The sequence below is a fragment of the Myotis myotis genome, unplaced genomic scaffold (genome assembly GCF_014108235.1).
Source record: "Myotis myotis isolate mMyoMyo1 unplaced genomic scaffold, mMyoMyo1.p scaffold_m19_p_3, whole genome shotgun sequence".
Classification (NCBI taxonomy): Eukaryota; Metazoa; Chordata; class Mammalia; order Chiroptera; family Vespertilionidae; genus Myotis; species Myotis myotis.
The window spans coordinates 119,887,587-119,913,536 of NW_023416335.1; the positions used below are offsets into that span (position 1 = coordinate 119,887,587).

Consider the following 25,950-nt stretch of genomic DNA (forward strand, 5'->3'; position numbering starts at 1 on the left):
TCATGAGAGAGGTTGGGAACCAGCCAGGCTGCGGCCTGGGAGAGGGACAAGCCGCCTGCCCTGCAGTCCCAGGCACTAGCGGCTGCACCTGCGCCTGCGGCCCAGGAGAGGGACAAGCTACCCATCCCGTGGTCCCGGGTGCCAGCTCCTGCGGCCTGGGCAAAGCCGCCTGCCCACAGTCCCCTGCAGCTGCAGCCAGCCCAAGTGCAGTTGGCTTGGGTCCTGGGTGCCTGTAGCCGGCCAGAGGGAAGGAACCCCGGGTCCTGGGTGCCGACGACTGGCTGGAGGAGGGAATTCTGGGTCCCAAGTGCAGGGTGAGGCAGAGGCAGTTAGGGGTGATCAGGCCAGTAGGAGAGCAGATAGGGCAATCAGGCAGGCAGGCAGAGGTGGTTAGGGGCAAACAGGCAGGCAGAGGTGGTTAGGGGCAATCAGTCAGGCAGGCAGAGGGGTTAGGGGCAATCAGGCAGGCAGGCAGGCAAGGGGTTAGGAGCCAGCAGTCCCGGATTGCGAGAGGCAATCGGATATTCCCTGAGGGGTCCCAGATTGGAGAGGGTGCTGGCCGGGCTGAGGGACCCCCTTCCATGTACGAATTTCATGCACAGGGGCCTCTAGTACTTGAATAATAGCAATAAAGATGATTGTTTGGAATCATATTAAGTGTAAATAATACTCCTTTAAATATGCTCAGAATATCTACAAAAAAAAAAAAAAAAAACAACACAACAAACCAAAAACCCACAACTCTCCATTTTATAGAAACAGAACCCCTAAAATACCAACATGATACCAATAACAACAAGAATAATAGTAATAATGGTGGTGGTGAGGAGGAGGTAGTGATGATAACAAGGACCACTAACACACACAAAAAGAGAGAGTAGTATGTTATGTGGCAGACACTGTTGTAAGAACTTTATATATAAACTATTTAAGCATCACCACAAAACTATGAAGTAACTACTAACCAATCTAGCTACGGAAACCTACTCTTAATCACTATGCTATAAATAATGTTTTATTCTGAAAAAAAAAAGAAAAAACCAGTCACACAAAGATGACTCAAGCATCTTCCCATAAACTATTTCTTATTATTAAAGAGCATTTATTAATAAACACAGTATCTTATTCCTATGGTTATTTATATTAAAATGTTATTACGACCCTAGCTGGTTTGGCTCAATGGATAGAACATCAGCCCGAGGACTGGAGGGTCCCAGGTTCGATTCCAGGCAAGGGCACATACTTCAGTTGCAGGCTCCAGCCCTAGTCAGGGCGCGTGCAGAAGGCAACCAATCAATACATATCTCTCACTTCGATGTTTCTCTCTCTGTCTGACTCTCACCCACCCTTCCACTCTCTCTAAAAATCAAATTGTTAATCCTTGGCTGAGGATTAACAAAAAAATAAAAATTAAGTTAAATAAATGTTATTCCCTTCTAAAGCCAAGAATAAAGGGTAGAGGTACAAAACCACTGCAAATGCAAAAGTACATCTTCCATGGGAGGAACATATATCTAAACACAATATACACTAAAATGGCAGACAGAGCCAAAGATACCTGATATTAGGATTCCAGCATCACATTATTAAAATAGTCTGTACAGCCTGACTTCAAGGGCTAGAAGCCAGTTTACTCATATCCATGGAATAAGGAGCACTTGACAATAAAACAGCTAAAAAGCTTTTCTTCATTTACTTAAATAACTTATTTTTAATAATATTGAAAATTAATAAAATTATTGCATAAAATGATATATTTTACCATTCTATATGCTTTTTTCTACTTTATGTATAACCTCTCTGATACAGAAAAAATAATGCACTAAGTACCTATTAGCATGTATTTAACTTCTACATGAGTTAAGTTTTGTAGAGACTGAAGGAATTGGTGTTTATTCTTTTTTTTTTATAATATATTTTTTATTGATTAAGATATTACATATGTGTCCTTGTCCCCACGTTACCCTCTACCCCCCCCCCCCCGCTCATGCCCTCACCCCCCCGTTGTCCATGTCCATTGATTAGGCCTATATGCTTGCATATAAGTCCTTTGGTTGATCTTTCCCCCTTACCCCCACCCTCCCCTACCTTCCCTCCAAGTCCCGACAGTCCAATCAATGCCTCTCCATCTCTGGATCAGTCCTTGTTCATCAGCTTATGTTGTTCATTATATTCCACAAATGAGTGAGATCATGTGGTATTTATCCGCTCTCCAGTTCCATCCATGCTGTGGCAAATGGTAAGAGTTCCTTTTTCTTCTTCCTCTTCTTAAAGAATACCTTTCAGCATTTCATATAATGCTGGTTTGGTGGTGATGAACTCCTTTAGCTTTTTCTTATCCGTGAAGCTCTTTATCTGCCCTTCTATTCTGAATGATAGCTTTGCTGGATAAAGTAATCGTGGTTGCAGGTTCTTGCTATTCATCACTTTGAATATTTCTTGCCACTCTCTTCTGGCCTGCATGGTTTCTGTTGAGAAATCAGCTGACAGTCGTATGGGTACTCCCTTGTAGGTAACTGACTGTCTTTCTCTTGCTGCTTTTAAGATTCTCTCTTTATCTTTTGCTCTTGGCATTTTAATTATGATGTGTCTTGGTGTGGTCCTCTTTGGATTCCTTTTGTTTGGGGTTCTCTGCGCTTCCTGGACTTGTAAGTCCATTTCTTTCACCAGGTAGGGGAAGTTTTCTGTCATTATTTCTTCAAAAAGGTTTTCAATATCTTGCCCTCTCTCTTCTTCTGGTACCCCTATAATTCTGATATTGGTACGCTTGAAGTTGTCCCAGAGGTTCCTTACACTATCTTCATATTTTTGGAATCTCTTTTCTTTTTTCTTTTTCGGTTGGGTATTTTTTGTTTCTTTGTATTTCAAATCTTTGACTTGATTCTTGGGATCCTCTTGTCTGCTGCTGGATCTCTGTAAATTATTCTTTATTTCAGTCAGTGTATGCTTAATTTCTAGTTGGTCCTTTTTCATGTCCTCCATGGTCTCACTATACTTATTGAGGGATTCATTAAATTTATCGGCGGTTTCCATAAAATTCTTGAAAAACCTTATAAACGTGGCCTTGAACTCTATATCCAATCGTTTGCTTTCCTCCATTTCTGCCATTTGTGACCTGTTTCTTTGTCTCCGCATTTTGGCAGCTTCCCTGTGTTGATAGAGTGGCCCTGCGCGACAGGTGTCCTGTAGGGCCCAGTAGCTCAGCCTCCCCAGTTACCTGGGGTGGACACTCTTGGTGCACTCTTGGTGAATCACTGGGAGGAATTGACCTCCAGGCCAATTGGCTGTGAGAATCAGCTGTGTCTAAAGTGGGAGAACTTCTGTGCTGAAGACACCCTTCTGGGGCAAGACTTGCTTCAGTGGGGCTTTGGTGCTCACTGAGTCTGCTCCCTGAGTGTGTCCCTTATGGATCTGAGGAGTTGCAGTCTGGATTGTCCCCCTCTGACCACTGGGTACAGTGGCTCCTGGATCTAAGGAGGTGCTAATTCAGCCTCTGCCTGAGGCCACACAGCAGGAGCCACGAAGAGGCTCAGCTGTGAAGCAATGCAAGGGCCTTCTCTTGGAAGTTCCGGGTCTGCCTGGCTCGGCTGCAGTTAGGTACATTCACATGCAAAAGCCTCTGCCGCAGCCTGGGTGGGGCGGGGTCTCAGGGAATCCAAGGGCGGATCAAGGAGCTATGGCTGATTCTCCGCTCGGACTCTCGAGACCCAGTGTCCCGGCAATGGCTGCAAGCACCTCTGAGGGAAAGCCGCCTTCAAGTTCGCCCGCTGCCGGGCAGACCAGCTTCTCCCCGTATGAGTCCTGGGTCCCCAGAGACTTCCCGGAACCGGAGTTCAGAGCAGTCGGGAGCTTGTGATTCAAAAAGACAGCCGCGTCCTCAGGTGCCTCCCCCTTTCCTCGCGCGCACGAGCCGCCGTACCTCTGCACTTCACCTCCGCAGCGCCTCTGGCTCTCAGCGTGCTTTTCTTTCCTTCTAGTTGTAGAATTTACACTCAGCCAGCCTTTCTGTTGTTCTGGATGATGTTTGCTCAGTCCTTTGCGGTAATTTTCAATTGTTGTGTGAGGCGACAATTTCCCGGTGTTTACCTATGCCGCCATCTTAGTTTCTCCAGTGTTTATTCTATATATCTGTGTCCATGATGATAAATGAGGGGGAGGATCCACCAGGTTTATACATACACTTTATTATCATAGAGAAGAACTAACAATAAAGACTTCAAGAAAGAGCCCGGCCAGTGTGGCTCAGTGGCTGATTACTGACCCATGATCCAGAAGATCATAGTTCGATTCCCAGTCAGGGCACATGCACAGGTTGCAAGCTTGATCCCCAGTAGGGGATGTGCTGGAGGCAGCCGATCAATGATGCTCTCTCATCATTGATGTGTCTATCTCTCTCTCCCTCTCCCTTCCTCTCTCTGAAATCAATAAAAAAATATTTACAAAAAAAAAAAGAATTCAAGAAGGACATATTTTTAAAATAACCATTTAGAGAGAGAAGAATTCAAGGAGGACATATTTTTTAAATAATCATTTAGAGAAAGAAGACATTTATCTTAAAATGACCGCTCTAGTCATAATATAGTTCAGTTAAATGGATTGAAAAGAAAGTAGAAATAATATAATTATTGTACTTGAGGTTTTCTTTTCCTCATACAATTTTTATTTTACAAATAAAGAGAAAAACAAATAGAACCAGAGGAAGACTAATGGCAAATGCATGCTACATGTGAATTAATCAAATCTGCATATCAATTCCACACTGGCACAGATTTCTTGACATCTTTGGGTTTGGTTTTTATCAGCATTGCCTGCTGTCAAAAACTACCATGTTTTATGTGAGTGATTTATTCCTCATAGTAAAGTGGAACTGATTCCTCTGCCTTTGAGGCACTAATCACTGAAGATAAATGAGACTTCCTTGGGGGTACAGTTCTAAGGACAAGAAATCTCTAGCAGCACAATTCACCATAGCTAAGATCTGGAAACAGCCTAAGTGCCCATCAGTAAATGAATGGATTAGAAAACTGTGGTACATCTACACGATGGAATATTATGCTGCTCTAAAAAGGAAGGAACTCTTACCATTTGCAACGGCATGGATGGAACTGGAGAGCATTATGCTAAGTGAAATAAGCCAGTAAATGAAGGGAAAATACCACATGATCTCACTCATTCATGGATAATAGAGAACATTATAAACTTTTGAATAATAATAGATACTGAGGCAGAGCTGCCTCAAACAGATTGTCAAACTGCAGCGGAAAGGCCGGGGAGGGTTGGGGGACAGGGGGTAGGGGGGTAAGAGATCAACCGAAGGACTTGTACGCATGCATATAAGCATAACCAATGGACATAAGACACTGGGGGATAGGGGAGGCTAAGGGACTGTCTAGGGCGGGGCGGGGAGGGGGGCGGGAATGGACACATATGTAATACCCTTTGTATTACTTTATGCAATTAAAAAAAAAAATCTCAAAACACTTCTTACAATCACCTGGCTACTTTAAACATCATTTGAGGGAAAGAATTTTTTGATGATGCCTCCACAGTTGTTCTAAGCAGCCATCAGCATCAAATTTATTGTGTGAAGCAAGTTATTCCCCAAGGCTCTGACCTTTTGTTGTCTCGGTTAATAATACCTTTTAGTATCAGTGTGGATAAACTAACCAGCTGGCACAGAGAGATGTACAGGAATTAGTAGAACCTAAAAAGGAAAAATTCCCTAAGTCCCCTAATGTCTAAGCAATTGTTTGTCTACCACTCTACACTCTGGGGAAATGTAAGAATAAGGCACAATTATAATTTTTTAAAATGAGCAGGTTTTGCCCAGACTATTTACAGGGTGGGGCAAAAGTAAGTTTACAGTTGTTCATATGGAAAATAATGCAATTAATAAATAAAAATCTATAATAAATGCATAATATGCTAATCAGAGCGGACGTCCTTCTGGACAACCTTTCAGATGAAGCCCGGGCTGCAAGGGAAGTCCAGGTCCTGGGTGCCTGCTGGCAGCCAGAAAGAAGCCCAGGTCCCTGCCGGCAGCCGGAGGGAAGCCCAGGTCCCAGGTGCCAGAGAGATGCTGGTGCCGGCAGCCAGGGGAAGGAAGGCCTACTCTTACAGGAATTTCATGCATTGGGCCTCTAGTACAAGAAAAACTCTGTGCCCTGGCCAGAGTGGCTTAGTTGGTTGGAGCATCCTCCCGTGCACTGGAAGGTCATGGGTTCGATTCCTGGTTTCAGGTTCAATCCTCGGTCAGGGTGCATGTGGGAAGCAACCGATCAATGTATATCTCTCACATTGATTTTTCTTTCTTTCTTTCTCTCTCTCTCTCTCTCTCTCTCTCTCTCTCTCTCTCTCTCTCTCTCTCTCTCTTTCTCCCCCTTTCTCTCTCTTCCCTCTTTCCTCCCTCCCTTCCACTCCTCTAAAAATCAGTGGAAAAAATATTCTCAGGTGAGGGTTAATAACAACAAAAAAGTAATACTTTTAATAATAAAGATAAATAAAAATAAACTTCATCAGAGTACTACTATATTTTATTTTAAAAACTGTTCAGCCGAAACCGGTTTGGCTCAGTGGGATAGAGCGTCGGCCTGCGGACTGAAAGGTCCCAGGTTCGATTCCGGTCAAGGGCATGTACCTGGGTTGCGGGCACATCCCCGGTGGGAGGTGTGCAGGAGGCAGCTGATCGATGTTTCTCTCTCATCGATGTTTCTAACTCTCTATCCCTCTCCCTTCCTCTCTGTAAAAAATCAATAAAATATATTTAAAAAAAAAAAAAAAAAAAAAAAAAAAAAAAAACTGTTCAAATTGAACTCTACAGGAAATGCAGGTATTTAGGAAAATACATTCATAGTGAACCGCTCCAGCAGATTTTATTAATTGCTAGAGGGAAAGTAAGTTCCTTAACAAGACTTGCTCATGGGACAGATAATGGATCTAGGCACCTCTTATATTAAAACTAGAGGCCTGATATACGAAACTCGTGCATGGGAGCGGTCCCTAGGCTTGGCCAGCAATCGAAGCACAAGTGTCTGGTGTGGAAGGGCAGGTTCCAGCTGACCTCTGAGCCCTGGGCAGCACCTGGGCCCCTGGGCCCTTGTGCACCCCCCTCCACCTGAGTCACAGCGCCAGAGTCCCCACAAGGAGATACAGTGAGTGCAGCCAGACGCTGTGGGCTGGGGCACAGCGTGGGCCTCTGAGCCACCCAACGGCGCCACACAGAAGCCGGGCGGGCAGCGTGCTCTCTCCCGGGCTGGCCTTGCAGACCAGCTCCTGTGCAAACCCACAGAGAGCCCGACTGGCCCCTGCAGTCCTGGCAGCTGCAGCCCTGCTCACCCTGAAGAGGCCACGCGGGTGCTGGGCAGGCTCCTCACTGGCGCGTGGCACTTGAGCGCAGGGGCTTCCCGGGCACACAAGCCCTGGCGCCCCAGGGAGGGTAACAGGGAGTGAGCGCAAGCTCAGCAGACACTCTGCATTCTCACTGCAACTCAGTCCCCATCACCCCCACCCACAGATAGCCAACGCCCACTATGTTCCACACCGCCCTCTGGTGGTCAGAGCACATCACAGCGAGCAGTCGAACTCCCAGACTCCTGGTCGAAAGACCACCTGAGGGGACAATTTGCATATTGGGCTTTTATTATATAGGATAACTGGGTAATATGAAGCAAAAGCTAGTGAAACCAAAAGTGACTGCCAGTCAAACTCTGCTTAGTAGACAATTATAGAAATGGCTCAAGTACTTCTTTTTATATCTGGCAGGCATATGTAAAACCTTGACCAACCTTCCTGTACTACAATTGCTAAAAAAAAACCACAAAAAACAGGATCCATAAATGCACAATGGCAATCTTTCTGAGACAGTAACAATGGTGAGACAGCTCTTAAGACCTCAATGCACATTATCTATATGAATGGTATCCCCTGAGTTGTACAGTAACAACAGCTATCTAGATAGAAGTCTTACATCAATTAGTTTACATTTTAGTGATGAAAGAATCAATATTTTTAAATAACTAAAGCAGACACACTAGACTTAAGGAAAAAAAACAGCCACTATCCCTTATATTATTTATTAACAATAAAAAAGTTGAAAAAATCAAATAATTAATAGAAGGCTAGCTAAATTATATATGATCTGGATAGAATATTATAAAACCTGTATAATTCAAAAACATGAGGATTAAATCAACGGTATTTGAGGGAATCTTAAGAATTTAATAAAATTTTCCTCAGGCCGAAACCGGTTTGGCTCAGTGGATAGAGCGTCGGCCTGCGGACTGAAAGGTCCTAGGTTCGATTCCGGTCAAGGGCATGTACCTGGGTTGCGGGCACATCCCCAGTGGGAGGTGTGCAGGAGGCAGCTGATCGATGTTTCTCTCTCATCGATGTTTCTAACTCTCTGTCTCTCTCCCTTCCTCTCTGTGAAAAATCAAAATATATTAAAAAAAAAAAATTTTCCTCAGAAATTTGGATTTCTAATTTGGAAAATTCCTCTAGGGAAAAAAGTGTTAGGAGAAAAAAGTAAGGAGGTCTGACAATTACAGAAAGATAAAACAGATAAAGGACAAAATACATGTCTGATACTTGAAGCTATTTTCTTCTAGTTAGGAAGCACCTACTGGTGTGACAGACAGAAGGAAAAGCCCAAAAAGCTACTTCAACCAAGTTTGATTTAACAACTTCTTCATGTGGTTATTTCAACTTCTCATCTAAAGTTGACAGGTACCTGGGCATCTATCCAAATAGCTATTCCCACAGGTAAGAAAGCAATGCAATGCAAGTTAATTCATGTCAAATTATAAGCAATTTTAAGCATAAGAAAATATTGACTGTGTATCAAAATTTTAATCAAACATTCTTTTTTTTTCAAATCCTTTGTCCCTTTCTAGATACATATCTAGGTATTTATTACTCTGACAAGTTCCTGCTACAATGTCTCCTGAGATATCACATAGAACAACATTTGTCACAATAGAAATCTGAGTGTTCTATATTAACTTGTTAATTACCAGTTCTCAAGTTTAAAATGTGTGGTCAGTAAAAACAGAAGTCAGGACATTCTGAACTAAAGCTTGCCAGACTCTGAGAATATTAATATGGCATACTATCAATAGAAAATGATAAAGATAAACAAATCCTCAAATTATTCACTAAGTTACTAAAAGTCCAAAGAAATCTACAATAGTAAAAGCGTAATATGCTAATTAGGCCAGAGGTCCTTCCAGATGACTTTCTGGACGAAGCCGGGGCTGCGAGGGAAGCCCGGGTCCCAACTGCCTGATGGCAGCTAGAAGGAAACCTGGGTCCGGGTGCCAGACGGAAGCTGGTGCCGGCAGCCGGGGGAAGGAAGGCCTACTTTTGCAGATTTTGTGCATCGGCCCTCTAGTGTTTTAATAAAAGTCAAAATGACTTCTACATTGTACAAAGCATTACAATATAAGCCTTTGAATAGTTCTTATTTATATTATGCCCTAGAACTCCAAAGGATATGTTCTGTTGGGTTCAATCGTATTGCTTCCATGATAATGTTGATAAAACAAGTTTCCCCAGGTGAAAACTATAAGGTTATTTAAAAACACAAACCATCCTTATCCCAGGGAGGCAAGGTTGGTTCAATCAATATAATGTATGTACCATATTAAAACCACATGCTCATCTCAATAAATACAGAAAAATGCATTTGATAAAATTCAACAACTTTTCATGATAAAAAGATTCAATAAACTAGGAGTAGAAGAGAATGTCCTAAACCTGATAAAAGGCATCTATGAAAAACCCATAGTTAACATCGTGCTGATGAAAAATTTAAAGTCTTTCCCCTAAGATAAAGAACAAGATAAGGATGTCTGCTCTCACCACTTCTATTTACCAGTATCATTGCACTAGACAATCAGGGAAGGGCAATTAGGTAAGAAAAAATATATATTGGAAAGGAAGAGGTATAACAATCTCTATTGACAGATAGCATAACCTTATATATAGAAAATATTAAAGAATTCACTACAACACTATTAGAGCTAATAAACAAGTTTAACAAAGTTGCAAAACATAAGAGAGCAATATTTAAAAACGAGTTGTATAGCTGTATATAAAAATGATTAACCTGATAATGGAATGAAAATAATTCCACTTGCAATAGCATCACAAAGAATAAAATACTTAAAAATAAATTTAAAGAAGTGCAAGACTTGTACACTTAGAACTACAAAACATCAATAACAGAAATTAAAGACAACATAAGTTTAAAGACATCCTGTGACAACTGAAAGACTTGATATTGTTAAGATGGCAATATTCCCCAAACTGATAAGCGGATTCAATTCAATACCCCTAACAAAATTCTAAAGCCTTTTTTACAGAAATGGACACAGTGATCTCAAAATTCATATGGAATTACAAGGGACCCCCAAAAGCCAAAACAATCTTGAAAAGAAATGAAGGTAAAGGATTCACAGTTCCCATTATCAACACCTACTACAAAGCTACAGTAATCAAGACAGTGTGGGATGGCACATGGATAGATATATATATCAATAGAATAGAATCTAGAGTTCAGAAATTAACATGTCTATGGCCAACTGATTTTCAGCAAATGTCCCAAGACAACTCAATGGGGGAAAGAAGAGTCTTTTCAACAAATGCTGATGGGACAACTGAATATCCACATGCAAAATAATGAAGTTGGATTCCTACGCTACTCTATATACAAAAATTAAATTGGAATGGATCAAAGACCTCAATGTAAAAGCTAAAACTATAAAACTCATAGATGAAAATGTAGGACAAAATCTTCATGACCTTAAATTAGATAATATTTTCTTAGATATAACACCAAAAGCATAAGCAAAAAAGAAAAAACAAGATAAATTAGATTCATCAAAATGTAAAACTTGCATGCATAAAAAGATATCAAGGAAAAGAAAAGATAACCCACAAAAATGGGAGAATATTTGAAAATCGCATATCTGATATGTTGGAGCCTGCAGAATATATAAAGACTTTCTAGAAGTCAACAATAAAAAGACAAATAACTCAATTTGAAAATGGGAAAAGATTTGAAAAGGCATTTCTCCAAAGAAGATATACAAATGGTCAACAAGCACATGAAAAGATGTTCAACATCGTTAGTCACTATGGAAATGCAAATTAAAACCACAATAAGAGCCCTGGCTAATTTGATTCAGTGGTTAGAGCATTGGCTCGCCAACCAAAGGGTCATGGGTTCGATTCCCGGTCAAGGGTATGTACTTCAGTTGCCGGGTCGATCCCCAACCCCAATTGGGGTACGTGCAGGAGGCAACCAATCCAGGTGTCTTCTCACATCAATATTTTTCTTTCTCTCTCCACCCCCCTTCCATTACTTCCACTCTGTCTGAAAATTAGTGGAAAAAATATCCTCAGGTGAGGATTTAAAAAAACCACAATAAGATACCAATACATACCCATCAGAATGGCTATTTAAAAAATAAATAAATAAATAACAAGTTTTGGCAAGAATATAAAATTATGTAGCCGCTTTAGAAAGTTTGGCAGTTCCTTATAAAGTTAAACATGAATTAACATCAATTCCATTCCTAGATATATATCCAAGAGAAACGAAAAGATATATTCATACAAAACCCTGTGCTTGAACATTCATAGAATCATTATTCATAATATCTAAAAAGTGGAAACAACCCAAATTTCTATGCACTGATGAATAAACAAGGCTTTTCAAATCAGAAGAAAAAACAGTAGAGTATTTAGTAAATGTTATAAAAACACTGGCTGGCCACATATAAAAACGAAATTCGTGCACAGGGGAGGGGTCCCCTCAGCCCAGCCTGCACCCTCTCCAATCTGGGACCCCTCAGGGGATGTCCCTCTAACAATCCTGGATCCTCGCTCCTAATCACTTACCTTCCTGCCTGTCTGATTGCCCCTAACTGCCCCCACCCCACCGCCGGCCAGATCGCCCCTCACTGTCTCTACATGCCGGCCTGATCACCCATAACTGGCCCCCCCGCCCCCCGATGGCCTGGTTGCCCCTAACTGCCCTTTGCTGCCATCCAGGTTGCCCCCAACTGCCCCCCTGCTGGCCTGTTCGCCCCCAACTGCCCTCCCTGCCGGGCTGGTTACCCCTCACATCCCCCCCATCAACCTGGTCGCCCCACGCAGCCTGCTGTTCAGTCGTTTGGTCGTCCCTCACTAACCTCCCTGCCGACTCCCAAGTGGGGAGGGGGAAGAGTCCCTCTGAGCCCCTTTTTCCTATGGTTTGTAAAGGCTGCAGATCTCTGTGCCTTGATATCCCCTCTGATTGGTCACTATTCCCCTTTGATTTGGTCCCTATAGCAACTCCAGAGCTCAAGTTTCACATGAAGTACATGAGGTTCCCTCCTTCTTCTCCCTTATTCTTCTCCTATTCCATCTTCCTTCCTTTATTTTGTAAATATGTACCTTTGCTACACCCAGCTCCCTTATCATATGGAAATGTAACTCTGTAGCCCGGTGCTACAGAAATTTATTGAGAAATAAATAAATTTCCACCTTTTACGATACCACCTTTCATCCGTGGTTTCATTCTTTGACTCCACTGGACAAGAGCCTGGGAAGCCATCCTACCCAGGGAATACCGCGGTTCCAGTCCAAATTTCCCATTTCAATTTCATTAAGGGATCACAAAGAATTGTTAACAACAGTTACATCTCTAAAAGTTGCACTGAGAAGGTCAAATGAGGAGGAGAAAGACTTTCGTTTCATTTGTTTTTGTAACTCTTAATTTTTTTTTACCTTGAACATATATTATTTTCATGATTTTAAAATTAAGTATTTTTTTCAAACCACACTGTCATTTCTTAGTACTTTTTTAAAAATTGAGGTATAACTAACATGTAATGTTAGTTTCAGATGTATAATATAATGATTCAATATTTGTATTCACTGTGAAATGATCACCATAAAGTCTAGTTAACATGAATTACCACATACAGTTACAGAAATGTTTTTTCTTGTGATAAAAACTTTTAAGATCAACTCTCAGCAATTTTGAAATATGCAATACAATATTATTAATTACAGTCACCACACTATACATTATATCCCCATTACTTATTTCTTTTATAACTGAAAGTCTGCACACCCTTTGATCCCTTCCTGAATGCCTTAAAAGAAATATTTATCTAGATTTTAAAAGTTGGGTACATTTATATTTCAAATATATTAGTGGATCTATACATTAAATCACACAAATTTCAGAAGTCAAACTTTTAGAATAGTTCTAAAACTCTCTTCCCAAACAAAGATCAAAATTATTTTTTCTATTACAAAATATCTACTGGCATACTAGAAGTCAGTAGCAAAGTTATAGCCAACAGTCTAGAGCAGTGGTTCTCAACCTTCCTAATGCCGCAACCCTTTAATACAGTTCCTCATGTTGTGGTGATCCCCAATTTCATTGTTACAAATTGAACATAATTAAAGCATAGTGATTAATCACAAAAACAATATGTAATTATGTATGTGTTTTCCAATGGTCTTAGGCAACCCCTGTGAAAGGGTCGTTCGACCCATAGGTTAAGAACCGCTGGTCTAGAGTGAGAATAACACAGGGCTTGACAGCAAGCTAAAAATCAAGTTGTATAACATGTTTTGCAATGCTAAAGTGTTTCAAATTCACCAGTTAAGAAGCAATATAGGAAAGTAACAATGATTAAGGTAAAAAGAAATTAAGGTAAAAAAATAAATTCTTCCTTTCCTTGACACACGTACACTATGTTTTTTTAAATTTGTTTATTGGTGGAAGTTTTACAAAATGTCCTTCTTTTCCCCCACTGATCCCTTTTCCCTTGCTTCTGCCCACCCCCTCCCCACACTATATGTTAGTTATAGTGGCATGTTTGCTATTCAAAATTATAGTAGTATTAATCATATTGATCAAGTTGCAACCATTCCAAGTCCATATAAATACTAATTCACGTCATGCCGGAAGCCGGTCCATCCTTGCTGTTTGACACAGTCGATGCAGGGAAGAGACATCTGCACAGCATATGTTTCGAGGGACCTAGCGTATATGGCATACTGTTCTTAGTATGTTTGCTCACCTTCTTGGCGCTATGTGTTTTGACCAAGGTCACCTCTCCGAGAAAGGTTGTTTCCCCAGGTAGGGATTTTTCCCTGAAGTTAGGGAGGGGATAAAACCCCTTAACTAAATGCCGGGTGAGTAGTTAATCACTTTAACTACGAACAATCACCCTTAAGCTACATAATCTTTACTCCCTGGGATGGAGATAAGAAACGCCCTAACCTTTGGAATAGAAATTGACAGGATTAAAATCAACTGGTATAAATACAGATGTAACAAGACAATAAAAGACAGAACCTGGCGACAGAACCTGGAGAACCTAGAGAACCTGGCTGGAGAACCTAGCGAGAGAACATGGCTACAGAACTTGGCTGGAGATCCTAGACAGAACTTGGCTGGAGATCCTGGCTAGAGATCCTGGCTAGGCTGCTGATCAACTGAACGCTATCTCCGTGTCATTCCTTCTTCGCCGACTCAGTTCAAACCTTTGGGGACCCCTGGACCTGCTGGGGTTGGACTCCAGCAATGTCATTACAGTTCCAATACAGAAGAAGCAGAAGAATGTCAAAGTAAACACTTTGGCAAATTACAAGGCACTTTTCAGAAATAATAGCATGCAAACTACTACTGACGACACTAATACTGTTTACTTAAAAATTTTAAAAACTGAATATGCAGAGCAGTTCTAACAATTTACCTATTGCAACAACAGTTTCAATTACTAACCACAAATATATAAACAGAGGAATGAGAAATTTTGACAACATTTAGATATAACTCAGTGGTATGTATACATGATGTATGCGAGATGAACTCAGAACACCTGCAGCTTACCTTCTTCTGAAGAACATTAACCTTCCGCTCCTTCACATCCAGCATGTCCTTGAGGTCATGTATCTCTCCAGCTTGTGTTCCTTTCTCCTCAGCCATATCCTGAATTTGTTTTGTCTTCTTATTCAGCATGGTTTCCTTCTCTTCCAAACGCAATCGGAGAGCATCCACCTAAGAATGTATCACTTTTCATTAAAATCAAATAAAATACCACTCTAAATATTACACTTAGAAATTAATCCTGAAATTTTGTGAGCACTTTCATAAGAAAAAGAAAATTTACATCAGTTAAATTACCATCAGATAATAGCAGGGTAAATGGATATGAATCAAGGAGACAAAATGGAGAATTGTTATAAAGAGGTTGAGTATTGCTACTTCTATAAAAGTAGCATAATCCAGAACCACGTTTATCAAACTTTATGTGCATTACAATCACTTGGAGGGTTTAAACAGATTGCCAATCCTAGCCATCAGAGTTTCTGATTCAGTAGGGTTGAGGTTCAAGAATTAGTATTTCTAATTTCTAAGTTCCCAAGTGATGCTACACTGCTTTAGAAAATCTAATATTAGAAACACACCACAAGCATCACCAAGCATGCCACTTGCTGAATCAGATAATAAAATCTAGGTATTAGACACAATGCTTTTAGGACAAGCCCATAATGCACTTAGAAAGCTGTATAACACACAGCAAAAGTCTACTTTCAGACCCTAAGACAGTCTTCTGAAGTCTGGTATCCAGTTCCTTTTATCCCTGAAGTTTAACAGCTTTTGTTAAATACAATTGTAAAATTACTGGAAAGCTAATGATAGTACTTATTTTTAAATCTACCCATAGCAAATTTCATTAAGCATACTCATACACTACATTTTTTTATTTTTTGCTTTTCCACTAAGGATTTATAATTCAGCAAATAGTTACATATGTATTTGTATAAGTACCGCGCGCTAACCGATTGCGCCACTGGAGCTCCTACATATGTATTTGATTATAGTTAAAAAGGGAGGTTTATTTCTTTCTTATTAAGAGAGTGCTGTTGAACAGGAATATAAATCATATATGAAAGCTACATATGAAATTTTTAATTTTCTAACAGTTACATTAAAAAGGAAAATGGGAACAGGCAAAGTTAATTTTAATAACATACTTTATTTAATCTAATATATCTATAATGTTATTTCAAACATGTAATCCATATAAAAAAACTTACAAGCTATTTTACATTCTTTGTTTCATGCTAAATCTTCAAAGTCCAATGCATATTGTAATTTACATTTATATCACATCTCAGTTTGGACTAGCCATATTTCGAGTGATCAATAAACACATGTGACTGGTGACTACCACAGTGACTGCAAATCTAAGATATCAAGTATGTTTCTATAAAACACCTTTAATCTTGAACTTGTCCTATATTATTTTTTGTATCTGAGTATGGATTAAGCCACAAAGAAAAAACAAATAATATGGGTAATAACTTACATTTACAGTACAGCAAAACTCTCAGGAAAGATCTAATATTATAACTAAACTATAAGGTATCTGAGAACCAATACTGTGACTATGGTGGTACTGACTGCTCAGTATTACAGAAAATTTCCACCTGGCCAGTGTGACTGGATGGTTGAGCATCAACCTATGAACCAGGAGTTACTTACTGGTTTGATTTCTGGTCAGGGCACATGCCAGGGTTGTAAACTCAATCCCCAATAGGGGGCATGCAGGAGGTACCTGATCAATGATTCCCTCTCATTCTTTATGTTTCTATTTCTCTCTCCCTGTCCCTTCCTCTCTGAAATCAACAAAAATATATTTTTAAAATATTTTTTTAAAAGATAATTTCCTAGGTGACTAGTCTCATTTGAGACTGCTATAGTTAAGTCATTATGTACTTACAAATTATATCAAACTATACTGGAAAGGAAAGTATGTAAATTAACCAGCTTTCACTCTGCTAAACTATATTTCTCCCAACCACTTGAACGTCACCAAGCCAGAAACTGGGGAAGCAATCATTTTATGTCCCACTTATAATCCTTCACAAGCTCTACTGACAAACACTCTTTTACCTCCAATTTTCTTTTATTCTACTTTAATAAATAATATATAGTTAACCAGATTATATTCTGGGAAGGTCCACCTAAGAACTTTCATACTGTAAAAATCCTATTTCGAAAACAATTCTTTTCTTTCTTCTATGCCTACTAAATCTACCCTTTGTCCACAAGGTAACCTCTATTCTATCATACCTATTTTTTTGTTGTTGTTGTTATTCATCTCTATTCTGGTCTCACTTGTTTTTCTCCCAGCCTGAGCAATCCATTCAAACAATCTCACATCATCACCTTTCTTTTGTAGTCATATTTATTTTACAAATATTTACTCCTATATTAAACCATTTTCTTCATTCTATCCTCTGACTTCTGAACCTGCCTGCATATGGTCAAGCATAGGCTTGCCAACCATATATACAGTACTAGAGGCCCGGTGCACAAAATTTGTGCACAGGGAGGGTCCCTAGGCCTGGCCAGCGATCAGGGCTGATTGGGGCCTTCCAGCTGCTGGCCGGGGTCTTCCTTCATTCTGCACCGCCGCCTGGTGGTCAGCGCACATCACAGCGAGCAATTGAACTCCCAGTCTCCCACTGAACACACAAGGGGACACTTTGCATATTAGCCTTTTATATATATAGCTAGATAGATAAGCACTATGTTAAGCACTGGCTCTCCAACATCGCTGAGGGGTCCCAGATTGTGAGGGGGCACAGGCCACGCCAAGGGACCCCACCAGTGCACAACCAGGGCCAGGGAGGGACACGGGAGGTTAGCCAGCCTGGGAGGGACTGTGGGAGGGCTCCAGGGCATGTCTAGCCCATCTCGCTCAGTCCTGATTGGCCGGACCCCAGCAGGAAGCTAACCTAACTGTCGGAGCATCTGCCCTCTGGTGGTCAGTGCACATCGTAGTGACTGGTTGACTGTCTGCCCCCTTGTGGCCAGTGCATGTCATAGCAAGCAGTTGAGCAGCCTTAGCATATCATTAGCATATTACACTTTGATTGGTTGAACAGCCAACTGGTCGACCAGACACTTAACATATTAGGCTCTTATTACAAAGGATATTAAAAATCCCCACAATTCTATCCCAAGCATTGTATTTTCTTCCCTCAAATTCTCCCTATGGAAAATTTCACTCTCCCATGGCCACTTGAGAAACTGGGGCTTAGAGAGAATAGCAGGCCCAAAATCTCACAGCTATAAATAAATCACAGAGCAGGAATTTAAGATTAAATGGTCTGTCTCCAAATTCCACGATCTTAACCAGTAAGTCCGTATTACACTCCTCCCCTCAGAGCTAGATAAAAGCGTACATACTATATGATTTCATTTATGTAAAATTCTAGAAAATGCAAACTAATTACAGTAATATAAAGCAGATAAAGGGTTGCATGGAATGAGGGAAGAAGAGAAGAGTAATGAAGAATATCAGGGAGGGACAGGAAAAAGGGAATACAAAGAGGTATAAGAAAACTTTTGGGACAATATTATCTTGATTGTGGTGTTTGGTTTTACAGATTTATGTGTCAAAACTTACCAAACTGTACATTTTAAATACATGCAGTGTCTTTAATGTCAATACATTTGTGAATTTTTTTTAAAGCAAAATTAGAAAGCCTGGTATTAGCATAGGAATAAACCAGTAGACTTCTGCAACAACTCAACTACAGACCCACACACACACAGAGACCCACACATATATAGAACAGAGGTGACACTGATAAAAAGATAACGCATTTAATAAATTGTCTTTAGAAAATTGGCTACCCATATTGAGAGCAGGGCAAAAATCCCTAACTCATATCATACACAGAAATGAATTCTGAGTGAATTAAAGGTTTATATAAGAGAATCAAATCTTTAAACTTCTAAAAGGAAATATAAGAAAATGCTTTTAGTTAGCATAATGTCCTACAGGTCCTTTTTACAGCCAAGCAGTATTCCATGGTGTAAAGGTACCATAGCTGTTTTATCCACTCATCTACTAATGGATACTTGAGCTGCTTCCAAATCTTGGCTATTGTAAATAACACTGCAATGAACATAGGAGTGAAATAAGCCAGTCAGAGAAAGACAAGTACCATATGATTTCACTAATATGTGGAATTCAATGAACAAACTGAACAAGCAAAATAGAGGCAGAATAATAGATAGAAATCAGGCAGACAGCTCTGGTTGGGGGTGGATGGAGTTGGGGAGAGTGGAGGGATTGAGCGGGGGGGGGGGGGGGGGGGAGAAAGAACTGATGGACAGGGACAACACAGTAATGATTGCAGGGGAAAGGGGAGTGGGCGGAGATGGAAGAGGATATAGGAGGATAACAAGTGATGGGAAAAATAAAAGAAAGAAAATACTTTTAGGACACTGAGGCATGCAAGAATTTTCTTAAAAGACACAAAAGAGATACATCTTAAAGAAAAAATATTGGTAAATACACCTATATTAAAATTCAAAACTTCTACACATGATACCAATTTAGTGTTTGTTTTATTATTTTATCTAACAAAAATCAGACTAATGGTTGCCAGAGGGAAGGAGGTTCAGGGAACCGGGTCAAAAAGGTGAAGGGATTAAGAAGTACAAATTGATAGTCACAAAATACTCATAGGGATGTTAAACTACAGTATAGGGAACATAGTCAATAATATTTTAAAAACTATGCACAGTGCCAGGTGAGTACTTGAAATAAAGGGGGAACACTTTGTAAAGTATGACTGTCTAACCACATACTTTGTGGTTATACATCTGAAACTAATATTGAATGCAAACTGTTACTGGAAGAAAACAAAGTAAGCAAAATGTAGATATTTTGTGAACTGGCCAAAATTAAATATGATCCAATATTAAACTTCAATTTTCAAAATTTGTGACCATTTACAATCGTTCCAAAAAAATTAAGTACTTAGGTATAAATCTAACAAAACATGTATAAGATCTACCTGTTGAAAATTACAAACAGCTAATGAAAGATATTCAAAAATACCTAAATAAGTTCTTCACTTGAATACTATATAAAATATAAATTTGATATGTGTCAAGATAGCCATCTGCTTAAAATTTTCCTTGGGGACAAGGAAACGGAAAGTAATTTTTAGCAGTGATAAAAGAATGTGTTTTTCTGACAAATAGCAGATCTACAATAAGTCAAGCCCAGTGAATCCAAGAAATGTTACACTAAAAGTTTCTAGTGTGAGTGTCTGAAGTCAGCACTAAAAATCTCACAGCAAGAATTAAAATCCAAAGCAAAGCAAAGATGAATTACATGATTCCCACTAAATTCTCCAATGGTCTTTTCTAAAGTGCAAGATAACAAAAGTTTTTAAGTTTCCCTTGGTTGCTTTTCATGCAATGCAGAATTTAAATGTGCTGGTCTAGCGGTATGAGATAAAACAACCACAAAGACACTCAGCTACTACTAGATTAATTGCGCTGAATTCTAAACTGATTTTTAGGTTTGGAGTGAACTAAAATTCATAGTATATTTTGTGTGAGGTCCATATTTTGCAAACCACAAAAAAACATACTCAGGAAAGCACATCAGAGACTAGCAGGACACAGAGTCATCACCCTAACATCATTCCTGGCAGGAGGAATAAGACGTTGTTTATTCACATCAACTAAGCTGGAGAAACAGTGTCCACCCAGCTTGACAAACATCAAGGACTGTGGCAAATATGTTACGCCAAATTCAACAAAAACAGGAGGTTTTTCTCTACAAGTTTTTCAATAGACATAAACAGAAAAGTGGCTACCTTGCTGTGCTGGCCTCTCAATGCTGACCATAAAACCACTAATGATCTCAACCAATACATCGTAACCTTATTTTTTTACATCAATAAATAGATCTTCTAAATGTAGTAATTATTGCATGGAAACAATGGTTTGTTTCCTGTAATTTCTCTCATGACTTTATGACTTTACCAATATGATTCACTCCCTTCCTAATTCACTGACTATACCTTTTCAGTTTTCTTTACTAGATCCTCTGTCATTTCCCCCTCTTCACATTTTACTTTACACAACTTCTTCTGGAGAAACCAACTTCTTCTGGAGGTAGGCTTTAAGCATTATCTCCACGACAGCTTCCCAATCTTTATTCCACGCCCAACCAGTTCTAAATGCCAGAGATTCTAACAAAATTTCCTAGTTAAACCAAATATTCTATTGAATATTAAGTTTAGAGTAAGATATTTTTTAGAACCTTTACTTTTAAAAGACCTTTAAAAGATCATCTAATGTGGACCAACATTAAGATAAGTTAAATTTAAGTGGTATCTATTAATTTATCTTCAGAATTCTTCCTGTATCTGCCAATATTTCATACATTTTTAAAAAATTAAATAATCTGCCCTGGCCAGTATGGCTCAGTTAGTTGGGAGTCATCCCGTGAACCAAAAAGGTTGCTGGTTCCATTCCTGGTCAGGAAATATGCCTGAGTCTCAGGCACGATCCCCAGTAGAGGGCATGCAGGAGGCAGCCAATTTATGTTCTACTCTCACATCAATGCCCTTTCTCTCTCCCTCTCCCTTCCTCTCTCTCTATAAAAATTAATAAAATATATACTTTTTTAAATTAAATAATCTAGACCTGGTCAGGTGGCTCAGTTGGTTGGAGCACTGTCCTGTACACTAAAAGGGGTTGTGGGTTCAAATCCCATACAAAAAAAAGATTGCAGACACATACCTAGGTTGTGGGTTCGATCCCTGGTCGAGTGTATATGAGAGGCAACAGATCAATGTTTTCCTTTCACATCAATGTCTCTCTCCCCCATCTCCACTCTCTCTAAAAATCAATAAACATACCCTCAGATGAGAATTTTTAAAAAATTAAATAATCCAAACTCCAAATTTTAAAGCTGAGGAAATCAAAGCCCAAACAAAGTGCCCAAGTTCACTAAGTATAATTTCCTACCACCAATTTCCCATTGTTCCCAGCTACAAAGGAGGCTAAATAAGGGACACTGGGCAATGGTGCTGACAACATATACAAGTAAACCTTTCCTTTTAATTTACTTTTTACTTAAAGTATAGTTAGTATACAATCTTATATTGGTTATATTCATTTCAGGTGTTCAATATAGTGATTCAACATCTTTATACCCTACCATGTCATCACCTCACTAATTCTAGTATAAATCTGTCACCGTGTAAAGTTATCACAATATAATTGTCTATATTCCCCTTCCCCTTTTCAGCCATTCCCCCATCTCATCTGGTAACTAACCCCTTGGTCTATGTTTCTAGGAATCTATTTTCATTTTGTTTAATTTGTTTGTTGTTTAAGATTCACATGTAAGTGAAACCATATGACATTTGTCTTTCTCTGCCTGATTTATTTCACTTAGTGTAATGTCACAAAAGGCAAGGATTCATTCCTTTTTATTGCTCTCACACATATTCTATTGTGTGAGATATATATGTCTTTACCCATCCATCTATATGTGGATACCTATGTTGCTTCCAAATCTTGGCTATTGTATATATAATGCTGCAATAAACACAGGGAAAAATTTCTCCAAAGAAGACATACAGTTGGCTAACAGACATATGAAAAGATGTTCAACATCACTAATCAACAAGGAAATGTAAATCAAAACCACAATGGGATACCAAGTCACAGAAGTCAGAATGGCTATTTTTAAAAAGTCAACAAATAACATTTGTTGTTGAGGATGCGAGAAAAGGGACCCCTTGTGCACTGCTGGTAGAAAAGAAAACTGGTTCAGCCCCTGTGGAAACAGTATGGGTATTCCTCAAAAAAATAAAAATAGATATACCATATGACCCAGAATTCCACTTCTGGGTATTTATCCAAGGGAAACAAGTAAAATTTTTTAAAACGCTATTTCAACAGACTGCACAGAACTCTGTAGAAGCTTCATACCTGACAAAAAGCTGAGGAGCTCAGAGAAATATCAAAAAGGACATTTCACAGTACACAGTTTATTTGTACTTTGTTTACAAAAAAAATAAATAAAGTTGCAAATTTGTAATCTACAAAATCAATGTCAACATCATCTCCACCCACTTTCCCTTGAAATTTTGTAAAGCAGACAAAGAAGACACAAATTGGCTACATAAAGAGTATACTGTGCCCTGACTAGTGTGGCTCAGTTGGTTGGAGCACCATCCCATACACAAAAGCATCGAGGGTTTGATTCCCAGTCAGGGCACATACCCTGGTTGCGGGTACTATCCCCAGTCAGAGCACATACAGGAAGCAACCAAACAATGTTTCTCTCTCATATTGATGTATTTTTCTCTCTCTCTCTCTCTCTCTCTCTCTCTCTCTCTCTCTCTCTCTCTCTCTCTCTCCTCTCTATAATTAATTTTTTTAAAAAGAGTGTATACTGTAATAAGCATCTCCAGTGGAAATGTTAATGCTCTTACTCTCTGCAAATCCAATAAAGTAGTTAGCCAACCTAGTTCTATCTTGACCACTCTAAGCCAACACATCAGTAATATTTCCTCATTCTGGTATCAGAACAGGTCAATTAAGCCTTAAAGCCCTCTCTATGTGAAAACGGTTAGAATCACTGAGAATTTCCACACTGGAAGGGCCCTTAGGGCTACCTGATTAAATCTCTCATTTAAAACTTGAATCTCTTCATACAATATCCCTTTTAATCAGGCATCTAGTATTTTAACATCTCCAGTGAAAACCAGGTACATGGTTCTTCTCTAGAGGATGCCCATACACTGCTTTTTAACAGCTATAGTAAAAAAGCTAACTCTTGAAATTTTAGAAAATGTTTTTCTGTACTTTTATCCATTGGCCCAAGTATGACACCTTAGGTCACATTCTCTTCCATGTAACAGCCATTTAGATACATGCAGACTATCATGTACTCCAAAGAACATTTCTTCTCTAAGCTATCCTTCATGTGTTCCTTATCATGCCATGGTGTCAGATGCTTTGAGTCTAAACATGCTTAAATGTGCCAATGTCTCTTAAATCACTGCACCCAGAACTTAATATTTTAGGTGTGGTCTAATCACCTCATTCTTATTTCTAGATACTTCTAAAACAACTTGAAGATTGTAGCCCTGCCAAAGTGGCTCAGTGGTTAAGCGTCAATGTATAGACCAGGAGGTCACGGTTCGATTCTCAGTAAGGGAGTATGCAGATGTTGCGGACTTGGTCCCTGTGTAGGGAGTGCAGGAGGCAGCCAAACAATGATTCTCTCATCACTGATGTTTCTTTCTCTTTCTCTTTCTCATTCTTTCTCTTCTCTCTCTCTCTCTCTCTCTCTCCCTCCCTCCCTCCCTCCCTCCCTCCCTCCCTCCCCCCCCCCCATTCCTCTCTGAGATCAATAAAAATATATTTAAAAAATGAAAAAGAGAGAGACTAAAAATGGCAGCAGGGTAAATGGAAGCTCACAAACACACTCCCAGGACCAAACTGGAATTATAACTAAAATAAAAAGAAGAAGAAAAAAACATACTGAATAATCAACTGAAGATTAGCTGGAAGAACCCTGATAACCAAAGACAGAAAGTAAAGACCACACAGAGTCTGATAGGTAGGTCGGAGGTGTGGAAGGGCGGAGGTGCAAAAGGGGTGGCAAGGCTCCCAAAGACAGCAGCTGAAGTTCTGGAGAGATATCTCAAGTGTGTGTGTGTGAGGGGGGGGGGGGGGGGGGGGAAGAGGGGTGTTCCCAATGAGAACTCCAGGAACTCCAGGGTCTAATCCCCAACCTGGGGCCCCCAGGAGAGAACCATAACTGAGAAAGGCACCCACATAACATCTGGCTGTGAAAAGCAGCAGGGTTGCTGTTTGCCAGGGAAAGACAGCTGGAAATGCAGGCATCCTCTTAAAGGGCTAGCACACAAAATTTCAAGTGTATCCACTTGCCTTGGGCTCCAGCAGAGTGGACTGGAGCTGTGTAAGCATAAGCCAGAGTTGGGTACTCTGGGGTTAGAGCTCAGAAGGCAGACACCCCAGTTTCCTGTGCTGAGTCATTCCCTCATGCTGTGGAGGTCATCTTTCTCAGGCAGACCTCTGCTATCCAGGTGGTATTTCTTTGAGGGAAACCACTTGCTCCACCCTGTGAAGTTTCTGAGGCCCATAAAGAGTCTGAGAATAACAATTACCCTCCAGGCAGAAGCAATTGCCCCACCCTGTTGGAAAACCTCTCACCCCTCCTATGGACAACTGCTTGAGGCTACTCCAGACTGAATCCAATCAGTGTGTAGGCAGAGGCGGGTCTCCAGAGGCTTTAAGTCTTTGCCCAAACTAATTAGTCAGAAACTGGGTCCCCGCCGCAGACAGCATCCCGGATTGCTCAGAGAAGCAAAAGCCAGCAGGACCCCAAAGGCCTGAAGCTGAAATCTGCGGGACCAGCTCCATGGAGGAAGAGAGTACAACTCAGAACAGGGACAATCAAGATGTGAGACTTGTTCTAGTTGGTTTGGCTCAGTGGATAGAGCACTGGCCTGTGGACTGAAGGATCCCAGGTTTGATTTCACCCAAGGGCACATACCTAGTTTTCAGGCTCGATCCCCCCAGTAGGAGGTGTGCAGGAGGCAGCCAATAAATGATTCTCTCTCATTGACATTTTATCTCTGTATCCCTCTCCCTTCTTCTCTGAAACAAATAAAAATATATTTTTTAAAAAAGATGTGAGACTCAAGGCAGATCCAGCCTCTGTGCTATGGAGTCCCCAACTATTGAACTACTAGGGGATTCAATCTCTCAGACCTCAATGAGGTTGCCCAAGGCAAGAAAGGGACAGTGACTCACATTCACCTTCACTAGAGAAGCTCCCAGGAGGCTCAAGATAGATACAACAAGTGATCAGATTCAATGACATCAGAGCAACATGCAGTGAGCCCCACAAATAGCAGACCCAAAGCACCTATGTAACAGCTGGCACAATGACATTAATGTTGAACCTCACTGGCAGCAAGTCCGAGGGGAGATCCTTCCCACAAATGGGATATCAACAATCCAATCACAATTAAAACGGAAGAATGCAAACAACACACACAAGGGGCATT

At 40.1% G+C, this 25,950-nt stretch overlaps 1 protein-coding gene across 16 annotated transcripts in view; it reads right to left on the reverse strand.

The window, feature by feature from the left end:
* ERC1 (ELKS/RAB6-interacting/CAST family member 1) overlaps positions 1 to 25,950 on the reverse strand; it is a 520,764-nt gene that overhangs the window by 342,393 nt on the left and 152,421 nt on the right. For all 16 annotated transcript variants that reach the window (XM_036301306.1, XM_036301299.1, XM_036301300.1 and 13 more), the window contains one exon: positions 14,897 to 15,064. In XM_036301306.1, the coding sequence (XP_036157199.1) occupies positions 14,897 to 15,064 (168 nt within the window). The remainder of the gene's footprint in view (positions 1 to 14,896; positions 15,065 to 25,950) is intronic.